Source organism: Phaethon lepturus, unplaced genomic scaffold, assembly GCF_000687285.1.
Source record: "Phaethon lepturus isolate BGI_N335 unplaced genomic scaffold, ASM68728v1 scaffold21025, whole genome shotgun sequence".
Lineage (NCBI taxonomy): Eukaryota > Metazoa > Chordata > Aves > Phaethontiformes > Phaethontidae > Phaethon > Phaethon lepturus.
Window position 1 is genome coordinate 1 of NW_010538658.1, and position 24874 is coordinate 24874.

Here is a 24874-nt window from a genome sequence, read left to right on the forward strand (position 1 = left end):
AGGTTTATTCCCGATTTCGGTGACAATATGATGATGGTGGAGTAGCGTTCAACTGCATTTTTCTGTTATTCATGAACCTCATGTCATGTTCTTCTAGATGCTAATCTTCAAATTTAATACCAGGTGCAGTTTTAGTTCTTATTACCACTGCATTTTGTTCATAGGTTTAATGAAAGTTTCTTCACTCTTTGCATTTTTGTTTTCTTTGCAAGCTTGTCGTGGGGCTGTGGAATGTCTGAAACTCCGCTTCCTAGTACTTCTGCATCAAGTTTAGTAGGCACAGCCTTTTCTTCTCAGGAGCTTGCTAAGGTAGATCCAGTGACCAGAAAGATTCTGCAGACCTAGGCAAACACATTTGTTGTTTCTGGTTTAAGATGGAGGGTCATTTCAGTCTAGGTCATTGTTTATATGTTAACTGAAATAAAACCCAGGCATAGCTGTTGAGTCAAAGGAGAATTTACTTTGAGCTTTATTGGCTGTAGCAGTTTATATATACTGAGACAATCATCTCCCATATGAAGTATTCACAATGTGTGGCTTGACAATGAGGTTTGACAACTTCCAATACATATTTAAGTATTACATTGGCTTATATTTAATATTTGAGTCATAACAAAAGACCTCTAGTTTAAGCATTCAGTGCCATAGGCTGATCTTTCAGTACTGTCATGTCTGTGGTTATTGAGGAGCTTTGATTTCTGACACCAAGTGAATTGGACATCAAGGAGTATCTCAGTAGCATGCCAAGGATTGTGAAAGTTATTTAGAAGACTGAACAACTAGAGAAGGCAGAAGAAGAAAGGAAATTTCTTTATGAACGATGATTGGAGTGAAAATGGCTCCTAAGCAGGTGGTAGGATGAGTGAGTGAGTCATGGTTTAATGGTGGTAGGAAGCATGTTTTTAAAGCCAGTGTGACATGCCATATACTTGACAACTCTGGATCAGCACGAATGTCTAGTGCTGTCTGCCAAAACATTTTGTTCAGGTTCTAGGTGGATTAGAAATGAGAAATATTGTCATTTATGCCTCTTAATTTTATAAAATGGTATTGTCTGTTGGATATGTTGTAACTTCCTTGTCATCAGAGCCCCTGCAGCTGTTCACAATAGGAGTAAAGGACTTTAGCATATATCTGGTTATTAATTACTCATTTAAGAGTCTGTTGTCTCCTTGACTACAGTATCAAAAGTTATTTAGACTTGATGATAGGTAGTTCAGACTGTCTGTTGTCTTTAGAAAAGAATCTTGGTATTGCACTGAAGAATCCCTTTCAACAAAAGCACCAGATGTGATATCAATACCGTGGGGCTATTTATTTTTACTCCATATGACACAAATGTCAGTCTGTCTCTTTTTATCACAAGGTTCAGTTGATTCTGCAGTGGGTTTTTTTGTTTGAGTGTTTGTGGTTTTGGGTTGTGTGTTTTTTTTTTTTTTTTTTTTTTGCTATTACAGTCTTTTCAATCTAAAGACTGTATTAACTGATATGGCATTATATTCCACAATCTCCTCTTCTTTTGAATTGCTGGAGAATTAGAACTGACATTTTGCTAGCTGAAGTTTTTTTTTGTGCCTGAATAGTTACCAAACATGAACCTACAATTAATGATAGTGGCACTTTTTGAACAGCTAGGAGAAGTTTCATATACCATATTTGGATTGGCTGAAGAAACCTGCTGATCTTGAAATTTTGGAAGATTAAACTGATCTAATACTTAGCTTTTGCTTTAGCAGTTAGGTAACTAATGTGCTGATACCAATCATTCTCTTGTATTTCTAGTGTCAAAAGCTTTGAGTCCTGTCTACAAATTTATTGCAGTCTGCAATAGTATGAACTTGCAATTTTTTGTTGACACAGAAATCTTCAGCAAACTGAAAATTTAGGAAAACAGTAAAACTGAGTTAATTTTAAAACAAAGCAAGGGATACTGGCCTGACTGGGAATGTGGAGACCTGTATCTGAACTTATTTGAAGCTCTGCAGAGTTTCCATTTGTCATGTAAAGCAGCATAATGGTGAACTTTAAACTCAGTTTGCAACAGAGAAGGCAAGGCTGTGCTTACTGGCTTAACATTGAAACTGTAAGTACGGTAGTGTAAATGCTTTCTAGAGTTTTCCTTTTGACTAAAAGTGTTTCTACTGTTCCTCCTTTATTACCCATCACTTCCTTCTTGCAGTCTCCTTTTCCTTGCCATTAGCTTCTGCATATTGTACACTCTTGGTACTGGGAGCTCCTAAAAAACTTTCGCTAGCCTTATCTACTGAGTGCTATTCATTGCTTGAGACTGACCTTAGTGTCTGCAGAGTTGTTTTCACATACTCTCACTCCTCTGGCTGCAAACGCTGCGTGCTGTGTTTTCCCCCCCCTTTTTAAATATGTTATCACAGAGGCGCTGCTACCATCGCTGATGGGCTCGGCCTTGGCCAGCGGCAGGTCTATCTTGGAGCCGACTGGCATTGCCTCTATCAGACACAGGGGAAGCTTCTAGCAACTTCTCACAGAAGTCACCCCTGTAACCCCCACCACTACCAAAACCTTGCCACACGAACCCAGTACAATTATATATGTTGAAGATGAAGGGTATGCAAATGGTCAGTAATCATGGCTTAACTGTGGAGTTGAATGAAGAGCTAAATGAGTTTAATGGAGTTGAAGTTCCAGAGGGAGGTTTTTTGTCTTTTGGGCTTATTGGTTGGTTGTTTGTTTGTTTTTTTAGCCGCCTCTTAGTGGGAGTCAGTTGGAAAGAGCATTCCCTAGAAGCTGAAATTTCATTAAATTATTATAATCTTAATCCATATCCTGCAAACAATGTAGAAATCTAAAGCTGAAAGCATCTTTAGATCTTAGAAGACACCTGAAATTATTATGTAGAAAATTAACTGCTTTCAATGAAAAGTAAGGAAGTAAGTTCAGAATTGCATATTTCTGAGTGCATGTTTTTGAAAATGCCACAATTTTGCTTAATATTAGACATTAGCCTTTGTATCCTGAAATGAAGCTGACAGAGGGCAAACTTGTTGCAAGAAGGAAAGTGGTTTGCCTATGCATGTACATAAAGGAGGAGGAGTAATGTAAAAAAAAAAAATCTAATTCATTCTATGTTTATGTGCACAGTAGATGCTGCATGTTCTTCTCTTTGCTTTTCTGCAACATTTGTAAATTAATGTGAAGGGACCTTGGTGTTGAAATAGGTACAGTAGCTTAAATCTGGAAAATACCTAATGAAATCTTTCTCCTTCCTTCCCAAAACTCAAGGATTTAAGTTTTCAGAAGTAATTTTATGTAACCAACTTGAGACACTTAAAGGGGGCCTGATTTTTAGGAAGTGATGAACCACTCAAAAGTAGTCTTAGTTTGACTTGATGAAAAATGGTTGCAGCATCCATATGGGTAAGTTCTAAATCACTTGCTGTTTAACAGTGTTAAATAGAATTGTAAAAAAAAATCAGGGAGTGCTTTTTGTAGTGTTCACCATAGCTTCCTTCTGCACGGTGGTGAGATGCTTGTTTTCTGTGGCAGGCAGACTATGCTTTTCAGTCTCAGATGTGCTTTTCCAACTGTTGAGCAGACACATACTGTTAAAGAATCCACCTCCTATGAAAAACAGTAAGCACAGTCTCAGTATTTGTTGATTATGGAGAAAATGAAGATATAGCTGATTTAAAACATCATTTCAACCCCACTTGTTCTGGATATTATCTTTGTAGGAGATATTGAGAAGCCAATGGGGTTATTGAAGATTTAAAAGAAAATTGTAGTATGTCAGGCTGCATTTGATTTTAAACTATGCTTTAATGGGTCATAAACTAGTGTCTTCAAGTTTAGTAGTTTTACATTTTCACCTAGGTGGGGATTGTCCCTTTTTTTTTTTGTGGTGGAATGTGACCTTTTGCATAGCTGTAATGTGATATTCCAAGCAAAGCATTTCCAGTCATATTTAGTACATACATGCAAAAGTAGACCATGCAATATTTACTTTTTAATGTGCTAAATTTTCTTGTCCTCTGGAAACAGTTGGATGATTTAGATGGGTATTTAACAAGTGAGTGAAGGATGACACCAAACTGCAGTGCCCATGAAGTGTCTGGGACTTGTGGATTTACTGGGACCTTTGCTTAAAAATCATTTAGACTGAGGAAAACAGTTGTTAATTCATAAAAATGCTAATCAATGACTTACAGAATGGTTGCATGGGTTACTGAGTCACAAACTGTGGCCTCTGCAGGCTAATTTGGTTTATCTTTGTATGTACTTATTTATAGCCTCAGGTCATAAGAACTCTGCATGTGCCGTAAATAGACATGATCACTTAATATATGTATTACTATATCACGCTCCTGGCCATGATACAGGGATTTTTGTTTGGTTTTAAGTGGTCAAGGGGAAAAATGTCCATTAGAACAAATGTGAGAAGTTGCTCTAATTTGAGCATCATCTGGCTCTGGCACTTTATATTGTACAGAATAAACTTAGTTGTTACGCAGAGTTTGGTGCTGTTCCGGAAATGCTGTTATTCATCTTTTTCTCCTTTAGGCACACCTCATCATTATCCAAAAGTCAGAAAGCTACTTTATTTTTTTCCACCCAGCCATTCAGTTTGGACTGTTTCTATCTCTGCCCAGATTTTCAAAGTTGAATATTTAAACAAGATGTTGGTGATTTGGCTTAATTTTTTTTTTTCTTCCTTCCTCCTAATCAGTTGGGAAGCTACAGTCAAGTTTGGCAGACCTTTGAAGATTGTAATTAAAATGTCAAAATAAGGAGGGGTTTTTATGGCTCTTAATTCTCAAGTTAGAACTGTCTTGTCTTTTCTGCTCTTCTTTAATTCTAATAAAGTACAGCTTTTTCACATGGCATTTCTGACATCTTAATTGCAACATGATGGTTTGGAAAATGGAAAACAATTATTATACAATTACTCAAATTATGTACAGTTTTAATGGTTATTTCTAATAAAGTTGATATGAAGTACTGCCCTCAGAGCCTCAAGATTGATACAGGTGGGACTGTCATTATGGGGGAGAACAGGAAACTAACACATTCATTTCTTGTAGGCCTGAGGATACGCTTCTCTCCATAGGTAAAGACTTAGGTTCCCATCCTGTTGTTACTGATCTTACCTTTTTCCATATTTCAGGTCAGCCAGAACAATATTACCATGATGTCATCCCCATCTCCTGTCCAACAAGCTCAAACACCCCAATCAATGCCTCCACCACCACAGCCACAGCCATCTCCTCAGCCAGGCCAGCCAACTTCTCAGCCAAATTCAAATGTCAGGTGAGCGAGACTGCAACTTTTGAGGACCTTTATCAGTGCTCTAAGGGTGAGGTTTTCAGAAGCATTCAATATATTTTGCTCTGTTTCAATTGAAGTGAATGAATTTTAACATGAACTTCAGTGAGAGCACAGGTGGCATTGTGCCGAATACACTCTGAAAACCCCCATTTTAAATAAAGAAGCTCTGTACGAAATCCTCACTGAGACTACTGGCAGAGTTAGAGTGCCATAGCAATGCTTACTAAAAGCATATCTGCTTGCAGGTTGATCGTGCTTCCTTGTCAGATCCTGGCAGGTTTGATTTTATGCTTATTTTTCAGCTCTGGCCCAGCTCCATCACCCAGCAGCTTTCTCCCCAGTCCATCTCCACAACCATCCCAGAGCCCAGCAGCTGCACGAACACCTCAGAACTTTAGTGTCCCATCCCCAGGTCCTTTAAACACTCCAGGTAAACGATCTGAGAACTATACTGCACACTGTGAGTTGGGGTATGTTTTGGTAACTGTAAGTTTCCAGGAAACCTGTTATTGTTTGTCACGATGTAAACTTTTAAAGAGCTCTACAAAGCAGCCAGCATTGCAAGTAGTGAATGTCACATGCACTACATAACACAACATGTATATCCCAAATCAAAATCAATTAAAACCTTTTTTCTCATCAGTGAACTACGTAATGAGGTTTTTCCCCAATCTTTTGAAAAAAAGAATGATACTTAATTTAATGGAGCCAGTTTATAGAGGCATCATGATTCCTTAGTTCCATGCAGGAAGGAACCCCTAGCGACAGCATGCAATTGTAAAGGACGTACCCACTTAATCACAGGTGGCAGGCTGCTTTGCTTCATAACTCCTTCCTAGGTGTACTCTGACACTTGGGCTCTTCTCTCTCCCAGATGCAATAAGCAGTTTCTGATACTGTGAATGGAAGTAACATACTGGCTTCCTCCTTATACCAGTGTTTGTGTGCTCTGCAGTTTGGAAAGCATCGACTTAAGGAAAACTGCAGCAAATTCAGTGTATTGATTTAGTGTTTAATGCACCAGAGTGAAGGCAAAATGAGGACCTAGAAAATGGGTATATGAATCTTTGGACCTTTTCAGAAAAAAATTGTATTACATGGGAATTGCTGTTCTGTCCACAGAACACATTATTTCTACACAAAGATTAGAGAGTTGGACAAGCACGTAAACTGTGGAGGGCATCCGCGTGTGGATTTGGATATTTGACATGAGCTACACTTTGAGAGTGCCACATTTCAGATCTAGGTTCTGAAATGTGAAAATGCTGTTCTGCAGTATCTTTTGTCATCCCTGTGACATGCAGTCTTTACTTTCTTGCCAGGAAATCCAAATTCTGTCATGAGTCCAGCCAGTTCTAGCCAGTCAGAGGAGCAACAGTATCTGGAGAAACTCAAACAGCTATCAAAATACATTGAGCCCCTCCGGAGGATGATCAATAAAATAGATAAAAATGAAGGTGATGTTCCCTATATTTAGTCACACATTTCTCTCTGTCAGCTGTCTCTTCTGATGAAAGGAGAAGTACCTTGCCTTACGTGATGGGTTCTATTCCAGGGACTAAAAATGACAGTGAAAGTTAGTTGCTCTTTCTTTCCTATGACTGAAAAGATTTTACTGTGAAGAGTGGGTAAAATCCTCATCCTTAAATTCCTATCAGTTTTCCTTTACTTCTGATGTTTTTGAGACATGTAGAACTTATGCAATATATATACTTACAATTAGATGGAAGTTCTTTGATCCTCACTCCTTTCTTCAATGTTGGGTCATTTTTTTCACTTTTAACAGTACACTGTATTTCTGTCTGCAAGTATGGAAACTATTCTTGTAGTCAGTGTTTGTGTCTCTGATACTATTTCAGACAGGAAGAAGGACCTGAGTAAAATGAAGAGTCTCTTAGATATCCTGACTGACCCTTCAAAACGGTAACTCTTTTTTGTTTTGGCTGGACATCAGATTCCCCAACTTTTTCTGAAATTTGTCACTTAACATCCAGCCATGTTGGCACTGAAGCTGTCTTGTGGGGCTCAGACTGCAGAAACACTTCATCTGAGGTGACCGTTTTGTGGTGATGAAATTGCTCTTCTTCTGCAGGTGCCCTCTGAAGACGCTGCAGAAATGCGAAATTGCTCTGGAGAAGCTTAAAAATGATATGGCTGTGGTACGTGATGGTTTGCACTAGCAAGAGATAAGCAATTAATTCCAAAAGGTCTTATGATTTGGAAAGATAATTTTTTGCATTTCTTGTTGCTTGTGCTGTTAAGACTTCAAGTAAGGTTGGACAAAGTAAGAAAACAGGAAAAAATGTGCAAGCATTTACTTCATGTAAGTCACCTGTACGTATCTTTTAACTGAACTTTAAAACTCTTGTGCTTTGAGCAGAGACTTGAGTAATTATTTCTATGAATTTTGGAAATTATTTCAGGACTTCCTAAATGAAAGCTGCGGACTGCCTTTTTTTTTTTTTAATATTACTGTATGCAGTCTTGAGAATCCTTTGCATTCCATGCATTGGAAGTTTACTGCTATAAAATTTTGCAGAATCAATAGTAGAGAGATCTTTTTTTTTTTTTTGTGATGATTAAAAGAAAAGGGGCTTATCTTGTGTTTTAGCCTACTCCACCGCCTCCCCCAGTGCCACCCACCAAACAGCAGTACTTGTGTCAGCCACTTTTGGATGCTGTTTTGGCCAACATCCGTTCACCAGTCTTCAACCATTCCCTTTACCGTACATTTATGCCAGCTATGACTGCAATACATGGACCACCGATCACGTATGTATCATTGACCTGCTGTCTGTCTTAAATGTTCATTATTTAAGGAAAAAAATACTTATTTGTAGAAACTATTAAAAGAACGGATGGGTTTGTGGATGGTGTTGAGTTATACCTTTCCTTTTTACAGCTGTAAAATATTTGACACTTGATGTTGGCATAACGTTTTCATCTAGTCCTTCTGTGGACTGTATTTTACATAGGGCCCCAGTTGCTTCACCTCGAAAACGGAAATATGAAGAGGATGAAAGACAGACCATACCAAATGTCTTACAAGGGGAAGTTGCAAGATTAAATCCTAAATTCCTGGTGAACCTGGACCCTTCCCACTGCAGTAATAATGGCACAGTTCATCTCATATGCAAGCTAGGTAAGCAAGAAGAAACTAAGGGCTGAATTCAGAAAGAAGTGCTGAGCTTGACTGTAGAAATTTGAAGAGTTTTTTGCTAACAGTCTTTACTCTTGCCAACCTGTGACTTCTGGTAACCACAGACTTCATGCAGATTCATAGCACTGCTTAATCATGACATTCTGCACAAGCTGCTTCAGGGTACACCTGGATCATTCACACTGATTGATCCTTTCTTTGCGCTGGAGTTGCAATTGGTAATCTCATTTAGTGTCTAGAACATTAGTTGTTGCTAGCAACAGTCGTGATGCCTGATTTGACCTGTACTGATACGTGAGAATTGTTCTACCTCCAACAACTAGGACAGAGCTAGAGAAACATTGAGTTAATTTTTGGGAGGGTCAATTTCAATTTGTACTAATGATCGCTGACAGTGGTGTATGTTCAAGAAAGAAAATTCAGATTGCATCTTTTTTGTCTCAGCTGAATAAGCATAAAGTATTATAGTCTATCAACTTGTTTTGCTCTTGGATTCCAATGGGGAAAATAGATTCTTTCTCCCTCTATCTGAGAAATCTGAACTCTTTTTGTCCTGAATAATAGTATGTAAAGCACTTAATTTTCAAAAATGAGATGTCTAACTAGATGTGAAGTTCAGCTGATAAAATGGTGAGATTGGCAAAGTGCAGAAATGTGTAAGAGATTGATCTATGTTTGCCAGGCTTTTCTTCCAAAAATTTAAGTGTGTTGTTATAGTAAACAATGAGATTGCCTTCCAAGAAAAATGGAGATGAACAGCCTGGTTCCTCCTTGGGGTTCAGAGGCTAGAAACCAAGCTGAATTATGCACAGAAAACCCTCTCCATCCAGCAAGGAATGCTTTGTTCTGATGGACGTGTGTTTGTGTTCTAGATGACAAGAATCTTCCAAATGTCCCACCACTGCAGCTGAGTGTTCCAGCGGACTATCCAGACCAGAGCCCTCTGTGGATAAAAAATCCTAGACAGTATGGTATGAGGATGCTAGCATGACATTTTTTGGGCATGTGTATGTGGTAATAGTGGGGAAATAGGAATACCTAATGATACTCTTTATTTTTTAATTTTTATTATAACTCCATTTATCTGTTACCTTTTTTTTCCAGCAGCCAATCCCTTTTTGCAGTCAGTGTATCGGTACATGACTTCAAAACTATTGCAACTTCCAGACAAGCATTCGGTCACGGCACTCTTAAACACCTGGGCACAAAGTATTCGTCAGGCCTGCCTCTCTGCTGCATAACATCTCACTTTCTAAGTCATGAAGCAAGCAAGAAAGTCTCAACAGCTGGCTTTTTCCCCATGCCACTGGAAAAATCACATTTTGGGGAGAGTACTTCAGAAGAAAAAAGCCTTATGTTGTTTTGTTTCTAGGTGTCAGGTTCAGTAGAGAACCTGATGTTAGATTTAGCTTTCATGCTTTTTATCTTCTGCCTCTGTGGACTTTTGCCAGCATTTTCAAATATACAAAATGTGTATATATGGTTCTTGAGACTGTACTAGGATGATGAGTTTTTTATTGTCTTCTTAGAGAAGAAATTATTTGTGGACTTCCATCAGGGAGTCTGGTATAAGAGGGAGTAGGGAGAGACTGTCCTAATTTGCTTCAAAGTTTGCTCAGTGCCAGTATTCCTTTCACACTGTATGTTTTGTGACCTGATACTGTCCCAGAAATAAATTAGCTGCAACTAGAATGTGCTTGCAAACTTCTCGGTGGTTGCAGGAATCTTTTTTCCCTGTTGGCTTTGTCCAGAGATAGGATAAATTACAGCCTTTTAAGGCATCCCTCAAATATGTGAAATAAATCTGCATAATTATACTTGGGGGCAGAACCGAATAGAGCAAAAAAATTGTTTTATAGCTTATTTTAAACGCTACTTTGTATAAATGGTTTTTGGTTAGCATGGACCACATCTTTCTCACTCCAAAAGAGTGAGGTGATTAGAAATAAGAGAGATTAATGTGCACACTGACTTCCTCTATAAATGCAGTAAATGTGTACGTAAAGGTGTGGGGGGGGAACCCAACAGTATAAAGCCCTAGTAACACAAATCAATCCAGCAGGCTTGTAGCTACATTTCTTCGCTTCCTTTGGGAATTGATGCAGTTCAGTGACAATGCTTCTATGCTACATCAGTTTGTTTAAAAACAAAAGGAAAAAAAAAGTAGCTCAGGTGTGGAACTGCAACTAATATTTTGTGCCTTGAGCAGTGATGGGCACTCAAGTCCTTATTGTTGGGCACTCTAATGAAAACATTTGCCACAAGTAACTCTGACTTCATGCATAGTGTGAGCATTTTATTTTCCCTGTGCTTATAAGTTGCTCACTCTTAATTTCCTGATGCAGAATAATTTCAAATTTCGGATGTTCCTGTTATATCCTGCTCCATCTTCCTGTATTGTGCAGCAAACCTTAAAGAGTAGCTGGGCTGTCTTACAGTAGTGTCAAGAAATTGCTATGACCTTCGTAAATCTGTGTGGTATCATCAGTTTTAGGATGTTTTTAAATGTGGGTACTTAGTAAGCACTGACTGAGGTGACAGAATGCTGTCAGTATTTTGTACATTAATTAATGCATTATCTGTTTGTTTCTATTGTAATAAATTTATTCTTATTCCTGTGTTGGATGCTAACACTATACTGCTCTTCCCATGTTGAACCTTAGACACTTGTTCTGTTGGGTCCATTGGATGATGGTTACTTTGTTCTATGGTAAGTGAAAACTCACAGGCTTTGAAGGTTAGGGGAGGAAATCATAAATGGTTCTTTTTCCCATGCAACACTATCTCTACTGTCCTTATAGTGAATGGGAAGACCTGGTCAAGAGATTAGTAATGGTATCTATAAATGAAAGATGTGGATTCCTAACTGGTACTGTTACATGGCTGACTCTTTCCTTAGGGCAAAAGAACCAGTGGCACCAATACAGTTTGTAATACATCATGTATTAGGTTATGGCTTAATTAGTATAGAAATGGGGGCAGGGTGTGTGTGTGTTTAAAGATGTTGCTAGGGTCTAACACTGAGACACTTACAGCACCTATTTCTTAACAATTTGGTTAAAACATATATGGAAATAGATGCAAAACATGGATGTCCCTCAGATTTAAAATACCTTTTCTAGTGCAGTTTTCAGAGCTGTCACTGCAGTACCTCTCAGTTTTCCTTCAAATGAGATGTTAGACTAAGAGGGTGGGGTAGGCATCCTGACATAAAGCAGCTTCTCAGTTGGGAAATAAATGATGAAAACTGGAAGTGGGTCATGGACCCACAACATGTCACATTAATAGCTGTGTATCACATAGCTGCCTTCCTTCTCTGTTGATGGACAAACTGTCATAAGCTGCTTATAGATCTTGCTAAAATAAAAAATAGCAGCTTATTCCCAAATCCTTGAAAAGTTGCACCAAAGTGGGAGTAAATTAGTATTAATGTTTGGGTACTTTACTACCTTTTGGGGAATTAAAAGTGAATTCAGAAAATGCCCCCATTATGTAAAATTCAGGGCTTTTGTGTCTTTCAGAAATACACAAATCTGTTATGAAATCAGAAACACGCAAGTCTGATCCTTCCCTTTCTTGAACAAATGGCGTACAAAATTAATTCATAATCAGCTTTTACTTGAAATGAGGTGACAATAGCAGCTGAAGAATCTATCATGAAACTTCAATGTGAATGTTCAAAGCAGTAATAAGGAAACGAGAACGAAGGATGTTAAATGAAAGTGTTCTTCACTAGTGTTTGTTTCAGTGGTGGCAAAACTGCCTTTTTTTTAATAACAGGCACTGGTGTGGCAATCAGACTGCAGAGAGGAATGCAGCAAATCAATGTTACCGTGATTACTTTTCCTAATTGAAAGAGAAGTTGTTGCAGATATTGGGTTAGTTTTACTGCCCTACTGGTGAGCTCTGTGATTGTGTGGTGGACTGTCCTGTCTGGCTGATCAGATTTTAATCTTCAGTGAGAACTTATTCCCCCAAAGTTTTGGTATTTTGAATGAATTACTGTTTTTCTTTATGGAACAAGGATATTGTGGGAATGGCTGTTCCTCTGTTTTTCCTTGTTTTAACTTGTTATCTGAGGCATAGCTTTTATGCGCTAAAGTCTAGCTGTGTATCTGTGCGATATGAGCTACCCTGACATCATCTAGCACGGCCAGGCAGCAGGTACATCAGTAGCTGCTGAGACTAGCATAATACATCCTGCTTTTTGGCTCCCCAGGGCTGCTCACTCTTGCTAGGCTCTCAAGACTGGATGCTTCAGGGCATAACGTGGGCAGAATGTTCTTCTAATGTACTAATATTCATGTACTATAGTTATCTTACAGGATATGGTGATTCTTAAATTTAGGAAAGTATGTTTTTCTCCATCTTCCAAAACTATTGACTCCCACTAGAATGTAATGTTAAAACTGCGCTGACCTGCTTCATTCTGTGCAAAGGAAGAGGCATTTTCACTTGTAGATCATTTTTGTGGGCCAAATTTGACCATAAAAGGCACGAAATGTACTAGAGAGCCAATACAGCTAATATTGACAATGTGAGCTAATATAACCGATTTGCGTATCAGTGGACTAAATTAAAAGAATTCTTTGATTCCATTCTGGTAAGTACTACCTTCTGAAGAGACTTGTATTACCATATCTCCTCTCTGTTTCTCACCTGCATGAGACCCATGAGTCTTTTTGGGAATATCATCTCATATGGATGGCACCTTAAAGCACCAAATATTTGAGGGGCTATAGGAAGCAGTGCAGTTCCTGTCATTTGAGTCTTCTATATAAATATTTGAGAGAGAGCCAGTCAAGCTCTAAATAGCCAGTGTGATTCAATCTTGGGAACAACCCACTTAAAGAACTGGTAGAATGCATTCCTTACTCTCATTGCACCTGTAAGAGAACTGCAGATCTGTTGCTGAAATTGGTTGAGACAAGCAAGTCCTTTCTGGCTGAAGGAGAGAGAGAGTAAGAGTGAAAGGCCCTAACTAAATCTTCTTGGCCATTTTCTTTTGTTCTGTGTTATTTACTGCCATGTCTGTTTTGGCAGCAGTCTCCTATCTTGCAGATTGTTGTATCAATTAGCACTTGGATATGGGCTCTGTCATACTAAAGAGTGTACTAAAATAAACAACTCTCTGATTCTCTTGGAAATGCTTTCCAGTTGAGGGGACTAACCTGCAACTTGAACCTGATCAATCTTTCTTTTAGACTTCTGTTCCTTAATGCGTTGTTTTCTAACTGCAGTAGCCTTAAAAATTATCTAACCACAGAAGAATGGTTTGTGTTCAAAACTTGCTCTGTGTGTGCATAGGTATATAATGTATGTAAAATTAAGGTATAAAAATCCTTGAAACCTGAAATGGCAGTAATACTGTTGCATGCTGGAAAGTGTGAATGACAGGATACTCGGACCATAGTTTTTGTGTTGTGTTGTATTTCTCTCCCCTGTCCCCTCCCAATGCCATGCTTTACAGAAGCATTTTCTAGATTCAGATGTTCCGGGTGGCCTTTACCTATAGGACTTGCACCTCTGACTTCTGCTTAATATCCTGCAAACTTACTGGGAGGAAAACTAGTTAAAAAAATCTTTAAAAAGGAAAATTGTCAGAGTAGAGTACCACTTAAGCTATTCTACGTTGGTTTAAGAATAGTAGACAGATTTCTAGAGGCATTTCCTTACCTGATTTGACTGGTTAGTAGTCTCCTGGAACATTTTGTTCTTGTGGATGTCTTCCAAGCATTATTTCAGATGCACTGAGGAAGAGTGGGAACTTCCCTTTCTGCTGTTTTTCTGGAAAACTTGTTACTCACCATAAACAATATGGGTTTTGTAGGCTCCATGAATTAGTAGCAGTCCAAATTTAGCTTTGTATGTGTTTCTAAATGGTTCACTTTGACGTGAGTACGATTGGTAAAATGCGCACGATAAAACTAACAGAAATGGTAATATGGCCGTATAACAAAATGGTGCAGTGTCTTGTCTGATGACTGATTTCTGGTATTTCTGCTACCCCAAAGGTAAGTTGTGGCTTTTTTAATCAGTCTTACATGCTGAACAGTGATTTGAACTGATCAGTGCAGAAGACAAGATAGAAATTTTGTAATCTGCAGAAAAAGAGAGACAGAAACAATGACCTACGTCCTGTGACTGCAGAGCTGATTATGGGAGTAGGCTGGAGTGGCAGTTCAAGCAAAAAAGTTTGCAAAGCCAAGGCCCTCAAGTATCAAATTGCTCAAATCAAACTTGCAGCAGGACAATTACCTACAGCATCACAGCAGGACAATGACTAGTAAGGTAGGAAACACCTTCTCTTACACTTGTGTGGAACATGGCAAGATGCAGCCCTTGTGGAGCTCTAAGGCTCAAGCAAATTGGTGGATTTGTTAGCAAAAACTGGTTATTGCAGGGTTACTTTCATGATACTGAATGCTTTGGTTCCTACAGCATAGTTTTGGATGTTTATTTACATTTAGCTTATAGCTGTGTTCTTACTGAAACTTGGTTCACTTCGATTAGTTCTCTCCAACATGTACTACCGTGGCGTATTTTTAGTGAGCACAAAATGGTGGTTATTTTCCTGACTGAGTTGCCTTTGGAAGCTGATCTGATCAGGATTCCTTTTTGTTGCATTTCTTGGTGTATTGTCCCAAAGAACATTTGGTGTTAATAAAAAAAGTAGCTCAGAATGGAAATTGCAGGCAGGGGTGAGAGTGAGCACGGGGACAGAAATACACACGCAGCATACACATGCCTGCTGTTTGCTGGTTTCCCATACTCTGAGGGCAGAAACAGGCTGGTGGGGAAACAAAGCTCCTTAGTCCCAGGGAAATAAGGATGTTTTGAAACACAAAATAGACTGAAAACATCTGCTTTTTATTGCTTAGTACCCTAGGTTGTGCTGTTTTATTAATAAGACACTTGACTGAGATTCTCACCCTTGAATAGACATATTTTGAGGGATGGATTTTTTTCAATTGCTGAATGTGTTCCCTCCAGAAACCTGACATACCTTTTACTGAGGAACTCTGTTTTTAGTCAAATGTTTGACTCCTGTGTCATCATGGGGGGTAAGTATGGTGGTGATAAGCTGGGGATATAACGTGAAGGTATCTAACATGGAGATGCACATGACTTTATTTAAACAAAAAGTCAACCTTTTTTTATATAGTAGTATCATGGAAGTTGATAGACACCATATAGACTTCCTTCTAGAGGACGGCACTAAATATTTCTACCACTGTAACGTTGGGGGGTGGATTTTATTTAACATTCTCAGCACTGTATTTGGTTTGTTTCGGAACTTCAGATTCTCATATTAGCCAACGGCATTGCTTGCAATAAAAAACCAACCAAACAAAAACCCATAATGTGGGTGGTAACCTAGAAGGGGACTCCATTATGCTCTAGAACTTTGGTGAAAAAAAATGTAAGCCTCATTCTTTGCCTTGTGTGTGAACAAAATTCTCCTAATCATAGCTTATACTGAGTAAAGTGCCTGGCAGCACATCTCACAGCAGCTTGGTGTGAGGAATAAAATGTCTTGCTAAAAGTGCTGTACTGCAGCAGCAGGCAGTACGAAAACACTGCATGCCTTCCCTTTTCCCTGTGCTTTCAACCAGTATAGGTAAAGCGCATGACTTCTGTGTGCAGATCTGGTTTGTTAAAACGTAGCTCAAGTTATTGCTGAGAATATGGGTGCATTATATTGCTAGCAACATGCCTCCAGCTTTGCTTCACCTGCTGTTGCTGTCTGGGTGGTGGCTTAGAAGAAACTGTATTTCTAGATCAAATTAAGTGACCCTCAGCTATTCCATTTTCCTCTATAAGCTGACCAGAGTGCTCTTGATTAAAGTATGGCTCTGAGTGAGTTACTGTAGGTCATCAATGGCCCTGGGGTCAAGACACACTGCAAGAAAAGGTGATAGGTTTTCAAGACTTCCTTGCAGCTCAGTCTTCTAGTTGTGAGCACTGACAAGATAATGGGCGATCTGTCACAGCTTTTAATTCATTCTGACTGCAGCCAACAGGAAAATACGGTATACTGTTTAGAAGCAATCCCTGATTCATTATGAGTTTAATGAATAATGAGATTAATGAAGATCTGTAATGAAGTGGGAAAATATATAGGTTTTTTTTTTTTAAGTGTCATTTAAGGCAGCACAGAGTGTGACAGCCGCTGCTGAGGAGCAGCTGTTGCTGTCCCGCTCCCCAGCACCACCACTATGTTCCTGTTGTGGTCCCTTGCACGGAGCCGAAGCTCTGCTCCGCAGACTGCACACCCACCTCTGCCGTGCCCCTTGGCTTGCCCCAGGGCTACAGCGGCTGCGGGGAGGGGGGTGCAGGGGCACTGGGCAGCTCCCTCACCCAGTATCAGCATTGCCAGCAATGGAGCTGAGCTGTGCAGTGTTTTAACTGGTCCCAAGTCAGATGCTGCAATGAATGTATTTCTATGTGCATTAAATGCACATGCGTGTGCTCTCGGATTTGTCTAGTAACTGATTTTTCCCTTGTCTCACTGCTGTGCACAGTCCTTAATGCTTTACAGGAGTATTGCTGCTGCAGCACAGCTGCTTGAGATGGGAACTGATGGATTCTGTAAGCATTGATGGGACAAAAAAGGGTTTCTTGCCCTTTTCATGTCAGGGGAGAGGACAACAAAGTATTTGTTGAACTCCAAGAGAGGAATGCTCCTATCTGCTCGCCAAAACTGCCAGGTTAGAGTTATAATAAGGTTATAGGGGAACTTCTGTTTTCACAATCAAGTGTTTTTTAACACCCCATTAAGCACAGTGGCTCCACAAAAAGTGCAAACACGTGGAGAAGTGGTTTATGGAGGTAGAAGACATGAGTCTGCCTGGGGTGAGGAGGCCTCAGGCAGGGAAGACGCGGTTTAAGCCTGAAACTGGGCTATGAGATGCCACTCTAACTGCCTCGTCCCATGTTCTGTTTCTTTCTATCAGTGCAATTTCCTATAAATTTCTTGGTGCACTGCTATTTCTGTTGCCTTTGTAACTAACTGCTCTGCCTGGAAGCATAATGTGTGAGTCTAGAGCTAAATCTTCCTTTAGAACAGCGTAAGAGGCTGCAACACAGTTATTGCCAAATCAAAAATGTTTCTACATATGGCATGGTTCATTTCAGTACTATAAATACTGATGGGTCATTCTTCCCCCATCAAAATCATTCACTAGAGTCCACAGGAATGCTTTTATAAAAACAAAACTTACATTGATTATCTCCACACCACCACAGTTTATAAAACTCAATTAACTTTAATATTTAAAAAATAGTTTAGGAAGATCCAATATGATAATTCAGACATTTTAGTCATTAAATCCCAGGCTCATCCTTAAAACATTTATTTTTACAAATGTAAGGTGGGAGAAGGAAATTATTGTTCATGTGGTTTCCATCCTTCACAGAAAAAAGTCATTATAACAGCATAAAGAAAATATCCAATCAGTATTATGAATGTGCAGCCCACTGGCCCAATGTAAAACCAGGATGCAAGGAAGTAGATCGTCAACAAAGAAATGAGAGTCCTGTAGCTAGCCAGAAACCTCAGACTGATTCTTGGTCCCCAGTTCTGGCTTGTTCTGTCCTTCACCACGGGACTATACCTGATTTTCTGTACAAGGTGGGGGTTGGTAAGATGATAGCGACAAAGTCTGCCAACAAAATCTTCCCTGGAGCAAAGCACATCCATCTGATCAGCAAACTGAGGTAAGAAAAGTTTAAACATTAGCATGCTACTGCAACTACTGTCATAATGTAAGTGTAACATATTTTACAGTTTTCTTCATTTATAGGATGATGATTATAGGAAATAGTGGAAAAAATTATCAAAATGTGCTTTTAAATAGTAGAACTGCTTCAGTGCAGACTTGCCTTTTATCTATCATACCTATAGGAAGAAAAGGATTTGCTTTTCCTTTTTTGAAACATTAATCATACAAAATACACTTAAAATGTTTTCTCCTAATGTTTTGTGTAGGAAAAGCAGAACTACAGGTGGGGAAGCAGGCCTGATGATACTATTAGGAAATACCCATCTAGACCACAGTAAAAGAGACAGAATAAGAACACACCAAGTGTCATGTATGTGCAGGTGGAATTGCAATGGAAAATATAAAAAGGAGCAATGCTGTACTTACCCTTTCATTTAGTGCTGAGGATAAACGAAATAGAAAGCGGACAAGAGTGGCATTTTCATAGCTTCGGATGGGCTGAAGCTCAGTATCTCCTTGATACTGCACCTCAAATCTACGTAAGCCATTTATGATCTAGAAACAGGAAAATAAGCTCCTTATCTTGTAGCTCCCATCTGAAATGCCTCTATACGGGCACGTTTCGTTAGCCCCAGATAAACTGCATTTCTCTTGCTGTAGAAGGAAAACTTTTTTCACGAACAATCTAGGGTAGCTATATGGAATCTTTCTTCTCTCACCTGGTACCTGCCAAGGGGTGTAAGAATGAGGCCATCTTCACTTTCAATGCAGTCTGGAAGCTGTTTTTTTCCATTTTCGTCTTGAGCTGTCCCACACTTCATCATCATCTGGGTCAGCTGGGCTTCATTCAGCTACTCAAAAATAAAACCATTCTAAAGCATGTGTTTATTCTACCCTCTTTCTCTATTTCATTTTTTTTCTCCCTTCACAAACTCCTTAGAAGTAGAAGCCTTTGACAGCCAGCACAGATACCAAGAACTGCTTAATAGCACCTTGGTTAGGCATTTAAAGGCGGTAAGTCTCCAGATTTCTTGTCTGTGCTCGTCAAACCCAAGAGAGGTGTTCTGTATGTCCCTTACTCCTTGAGTGCTGTCTTCCCCTAGGTCAATTCTGTGTAAGGGAGTGTGGCTGACAAATTAATCTGTTCTTTTAAGTTTAACCAAAGAAACAGCCTACTTCTAGTTCATTCATCTATAGCTGCAATTATATGTTGTATTTTTATAGCTCTGTACATTTAGAAGATACTGGACTGTTTTTAAAATTTAAGCCATGTCTTATCTGTTTGTAAACATGAGAACAGGCACAAGTAAAGAGACATGTTTGGTATAAACTATACAGTCCAAAAGAGTGAAACAAAGTGGGCTTAATATTTACAAATTAAGAGCATCTACTTCTTTCTATATTGAAAGCAGTTTTGAAGTGGTCAGGTAAAGTCAAGCCTAAAAGACATTTACAACAAAATTTGCTAGCACGGTCTCTGGATGGCTTTGTGACCCCACAAAGTACAAGACTGACAAAAGTATGTTTGAGGAATCCTGACTCTTGTTCACACTGCCCCATAGGGGAAGTTCTTAGAAAGATGTCATGTACCTTAAAGATTTGGCACAAGTATTCCAGTGCCTTCTCTAAATATTCATCTGTTTTTTTGATGCTATCTTGTCCAGTTTCATCAAGGTCATTGCCTGTGTAGGAACCATTCATCTCAGATGGTGTAAATCTAAACCATGAAAAGAAGGACTGGCTAGCCATTGTCTCCGCAGAATGGTCTGATATGGATTTTGCAGTCTGCTGCGCCTGACAAATTAACTGAGCCAGTTTTAACACCTAAAACAAAAAAAATTAATTGTGTGGGACAGAGATAAAGGACCACTAAGCATCAATACATGGATAAAACTGTCTTGATACCTGGAAGTGAGAGCAAACCCAGCAAACCCTCTCTTAGCTCCCATGGACTTGCGCTAAGACTGTTAGTTGTGTTTCCAATAGGGCAAAGGTAGTTCTTTGCTGTTGAAGCATTTAAGAAACTTGAGTGCTTCTTAGGTTTTTCAGATGCTTTTTTTTTCCTCCTGCTATTTTTATCTGACTTGCTGATGAGTATTAATCAATACAGAATCAGAAGTTCACGGTAAGCATGTTTTGAGAGGAAATACTTGCAATATACTATTACAGTGCAGCAAGCTGTTACATTAACTTCTTATTTAGCAAAGAGCAAGCAGATTTTTACAGCTGTGCTGGCTTGACTCCCCTCATGTTCCAGAAGTCACCATCAGTACACTTAACTATACAATAGTGAGAAGTTTTCCACTCTTAACTTTTCATAATATAGATGATCAGCACTGAGAAAACACCTGTCAAAGTAGAAAGACAGGTGACAAGAAACTTGTTGCTTACCAAATTTCTGACTTCTGTGCCAAACATCTGTTTATATTGGAAGTCCTGTCCTTCTAGGCTGTAAACATGACTCTTCACCTTAAATGAGGCATCTGTAATAGTTGGAGGCCACGATGAGAAGAAGCTCCCACCAAGTGTGGGGGTCATAAAAAGTCGGTGTTGACGATGGGGAATAACAAGTTCTGGCTCCAGGAATAACTGTTCTCCTAGAGTTTGAAAAAAGTAGTGAAGATGGTTACTTAATACTGGGGAATGTCTAGTTACAAAGCATTTTAAGTCTGATGGGCAACTTGCTTTTAGATAGGTACATAGTTCTAGGGGGAAAGAGGCCTTAATTACCTTTTTTCATTTAATTGTCTCTGCCCACAGCAGAAAATATCAGAGCACATTTAAATGCAGACCACACAGACAGTACTTTAAGCCTGTAACCTTTTTTCAACAAAGGCAGTGGAGAATCATGACACTTAAGACATTAATACTGTCAAAACTTGCCTCTTCCAAATTTACTGGGTCCTAATTATCCTGAAGTGCATATATGACTAGCTGACTAGTCATTGTGCTAAGTACAGATACGTTTAGAGATTAAGAAGTTTTAATCCTGTGGCAAATAATCAAGTAAGTCAAGTGTAAGAAAAACTGACTTTATTGTAAACACCCAATATTGTGTTATTTATTCTTTAAAGAATAACTGCAGAATGATATCTAAATTATGGTGGTTAGAAAAGAACTATAGGCATATTAAACCAATATGACAAACATTAGTGAAGACACACAGATTTCTGATTAGCAAAATAGCATACAAAATGGGAGAGTAAGTCTATTTGGCTCAGTGCTTCTGAGGCAAGATGTAGCCATTGTGAAGAAAGATTGAGACAAGACCATGTAAGATGTCAAAATATCCATTTACCTTTCAGGATCATTTCAGCCAGATTGGGCTGAGCAAAGACCTTGGCTACTCGGAACACCATGAGAGCATTCTTTGGACTGACCAAGTCTGTTCGAAGAGCTCTGTTCAGAAATCCTACAAACAGCTTAGTATACATGAGTAGGTTTTCTTGAATGAAGGCAGCCCTGTCAAAGTGAGTACAGGATTTGTGAGTACACCTATTTAAATAGTTGTTATTTTGTCTTCTGACAAACAAGTAATTAAGGGAATGTTTTATACTGTCTCTGGAAAGATGTCCATTTGCACCGAGACAAAAGAATACTCCTCTCAAAAAAGCTTGTGTTGCAACAAGTCATCTCTGATTGTGTACGGGAAGCTAATTCACGTTGGTAGATGCTTCCTGAAATTATGCTGTTTTATTCAGGATCTACAGAAACTTGAGGCTTGGTTGAGATTACTCACAGTTGCTTTCCTCCTTACCATTTCTCTGACACATTGCGAGGCAAAGGCTCTGCACTTTGTGGCGGCTTTTCTGGAGCATACCTCCAAGGCTGCAAGTAACTTAGCCACATCTCAAGAACCTAAGCAGAATCACACATAAAAACCTGTGAGTATCAATACATTTTGGAAAGGAAGACAGAAAGAGTTGTTTGTTTCTTTTAAACTTAGTGGATATTATCTCAATGACACCTAGAAGTTTTTAGGAATAAAGCTCCCTCTAGCAATCTGAGTATCTTTGAAAAAGAACTGAAAAAACTAAGTGCATGTTTGTTAGGACCAATCTGGATTTTTGGTAATAGTCAAATGAGATGGCACTCAGTTACTGCAAAAAAAAAAAAAAAAAGAGAACTTAGTTGGTGGCTACATTTAAGGTGCATTTAAGAGCTCTGATAGTGTTCACTGAATCCCTACTGAAGTAAGTAAACAAGGTGCCACGTTAATGTAATTTCAGTTCTTGTCTTCTGCACGGACCCACCACTCTGAGCAAACACAGTGGAGTCCTGATTGCACTGAAGCCAAGAATAGGTTTGCCATGGCCTCTGTGAACATTTCTTCTGACATTCTGCCTTACATATGTACCTCCAACACGGTGATATAGCTAACTATAGGTCTAGTGAGCAAAATCTAGCCCTGTTACATTCTGCATTTTTAAACTCCTACATTATTTACCAAGAGTCATGGTCTAGTGTATTTCTTCTCCTGCTTGCAGGAGGTAATATTTGCAGTATCTTTCTATCATAAATTAATACTGTATTACTTTTGTTTATAACCTATCACCTAAGATATTAGGAAATTAGGACCTATAAGAATGTGTCTTTTTTGAGAGTAACACCTACTTCTTTTCAGTCAACAGCCATCTTCAGTGTCTGGAAAATCAGCCAACAACCTGTAGTAATTATCATCAAGATCCAACTTCCTTCTTATGTCTAACTGGCACTCTCTAACATTAAATATACATGTTATATAAAGAATTTCACTGCTCTAGGAAAAAAAAAAGATTTAAAGACCAAGAAAGAGCTGCTAAACAGCAATAACTAATTATTAGTTCTGTCAAGTACGGACTTAGAAAGAGAAGCAGGTACATACTGCTCTGAAAGAGGCATCCAGAGGCCAGTGGCCAAAACAGTGTTGCAGAAAAATGTAAAGTTTCTCCTGGACAAACCGAGGAATTACAACCCTGTAAGATTCAAAGACAAGTATAAACAAGCAGCAAATTTTAAAAGCCAAAAAACCCCCAACCAACCAAGAACTCAACACACTTCCACAAACACAAATATAGAAAGGACTGACCCAAACTTGTTCTTTTTTAACTGAGACTACTTCTGGCCATTGAATTTCAACTCTAATACATAAATATAAAATTCTCCACTAATCTTGGCCAGAATCCTCCGGTAGCATTTTCTTCTCTCTGACTTGTGCCAAGATACAGAGTAGTGTAATAGCAAGACATACCCCCTCCTGCAGCTGCCCCCTGCTGTCATCTAGTGGATGTGAAAAACATAATCCATTAGCTCTCATGTACTTGTAATAATGTACTTTTGTATTTAGCCATCAAAACAACCTAATTCAACCTCTCAGTTGACCCACAGCTTTTCAGGAAGAAGCTCCGTATGTTTCACAGACAGGCTGCTAATGTACCTACCTTTTAAACTCCTCTAGTGGGCTGGCTGTGTGGGAGTGGGCTGAAGGGGAGAGAGGCTCTGGTTTCAGGCTGTTGCTGAAAGCATGCAGATGTTTCACAAGCAGTCTTACCACTAGCACATGCTCTTCAGTGGGCTTAAATGACTCCTAGATTCAAAGCAAAAGACAGGAAGATAGTATCATATGCTAAATTTCCAGGACATAATTCAGGAAAATTTTATTCTCAGATCAGAAATCAAAATACAAGAAATGTTCTCTTCTCAGTTCTTCACCATTGTTTGGTGCCACCTGATTTTAGATAGACTTGCTTCCCTGGGACAAGCTGCATCAATTGATGATCTTAAAGGTCTTTTCCATCCTTAATGATTCTGTGATCTTCTGCCATCAGTTCACTAGTGTGAACTAGTGAAACAGTAGTGTATTTTTGATAATGTGATTGTAAGAAAAAGTATCTACAGTACTCTAATGCACTGAATTTCAGGCTAGCATTAAAGAACAGAATAGGTTGGAGATTTTGACTTACCCCCTCTTGGAAAAAGAAAATTCAGCCTTTCATTATGGTTATAAGTTCATTGCTGTGGACAGCACAACAGATCCTTTGTTTGTGCTCTTGGCTGGCTTTACTGAGTTCTCCTTCCTATGCTGGTACTCATCTTCCTTATAAGAAAGAATAATTCTAGAAAGAGTTATGATAAGAGTAAGAACTGCTTCAAGTCCTGTGTGATCCTGTTGCTTCTAGCATCATTACGGGTAAGTAGTAGCGTGGACAGGAGTAGCACAAGGAGTGATGGTGAGCCAGTGATGTTACTAGTAAATGAGTGACTGTATGATATAGCAGGGAGATGAATGGGATAAAAAAGAGCAAGTTCTTCTGGGTGCCCAGCACCAGACCTGGTCTGCTGCAGAATCGGAGGACAAAGCACCAACTCCTTTGCTACTGTAATCCGTGAACTAATCTCAATCCACTACTGAAGGCAGATTTTAAGATATCATTTGTATTCTAAGTTTCACAGCTCTCATGTTTCTCAAAAGTTGTGAAGAATGTACGTGAAACAAAAGTTACAGCTGCAAGTATAATGGAAGATACTGGAAGAGTGTATTAGACAATAGCCTCAAGATCTTTCCAGGATGCCAAATGAGGTAAAATGCTGAATATGATTCTAGGGAACTGGCAGGCATTTTTATACAAAAAGCTTCCACTTCTTAAAACCACTCAACAGTATTTCCAGTACGGGGGGGGAGGGGGGGGGGGGGGGGTGGGGGGCGCGG

General features: G+C 39.1%; 2 protein-coding genes across 2 annotated transcripts in view; one reads left to right on the top strand and one right to left on the bottom strand.

Moving 5' to 3' along the window:
• Nucleotides 1-3372: 3372 nt before the first annotated feature.
• MED15 (mediator complex subunit 15) lies at nt 3373-10153 on the top strand. The gene is made up of 10 exons (XM_010286899.1): nt 3373-3393; nt 5141-5283; nt 5604-5731; nt 6624-6758; nt 7161-7224; nt 7394-7460; nt 7913-8073; nt 8277-8443; nt 9334-9432; nt 9566-10153. Exons 1-10 carry the CDS (start codon nt 3373-3375, stop codon nt 9700-9702), a joined length of 1122 nt encoding a protein of 373 aa, XP_010285201.1. The 3' UTR covers nt 9703-10153.
• Nucleotides 10154-17681: 7528 nt separating this feature from the next.
• SMPD4 (sphingomyelin phosphodiesterase 4, neutral membrane (neutral sphingomyelinase-3)) overlaps nt 17682-24874 on the bottom strand; it is a gene marked incomplete at its 5' end in the record, with an annotated part of 17823 nt that continues 10630 nt past the window's right edge. The window contains 9 exons of the mRNA XM_010286901.1: nt 17682-18176; nt 18613-18741; nt 18906-19037; nt 19777-20010; nt 20578-20783; nt 21485-21648; nt 21944-22044; nt 23051-23141; nt 23607-23752. Of these exons, the coding sequence (XP_010285203.1) occupies nt 17850-18176; nt 18613-18741; nt 18906-19037; nt 19777-20010; nt 20578-20783; nt 21485-21648; nt 21944-22044; nt 23051-23141; nt 23607-23752 (1530 nt within the window). The remainder of the gene's footprint in view (nt 18177-18612; nt 18742-18905; nt 19038-19776; nt 20011-20577; nt 20784-21484; nt 21649-21943; nt 22045-23050; nt 23142-23606; nt 23753-24874) is intronic.

What these genes read in the sequence shown, in the direction of transcription:
- MED15 (XM_010286899.1), top strand. Translation starts at nt 3,373, where the DNA reads ATGGTTGCAGCATCCATATGG. An exon ending in TTAAAAATGATATGGCTGTG is followed by an intron (nt 7,461 to 7,912) that starts GTACGTGATGGT and finishes CTTGTGTTTTAG; the next exon opens with CCTACTCCACCGCCTCCCCC. An exon ending in TCATCTCATATGCAAGCTAG is followed by an intron (nt 8,444 to 9,333) that starts GTAAGCAAGAAG and finishes TTTGTGTTCTAG; the next exon opens with ATGACAAGAATCTTCCAAAT.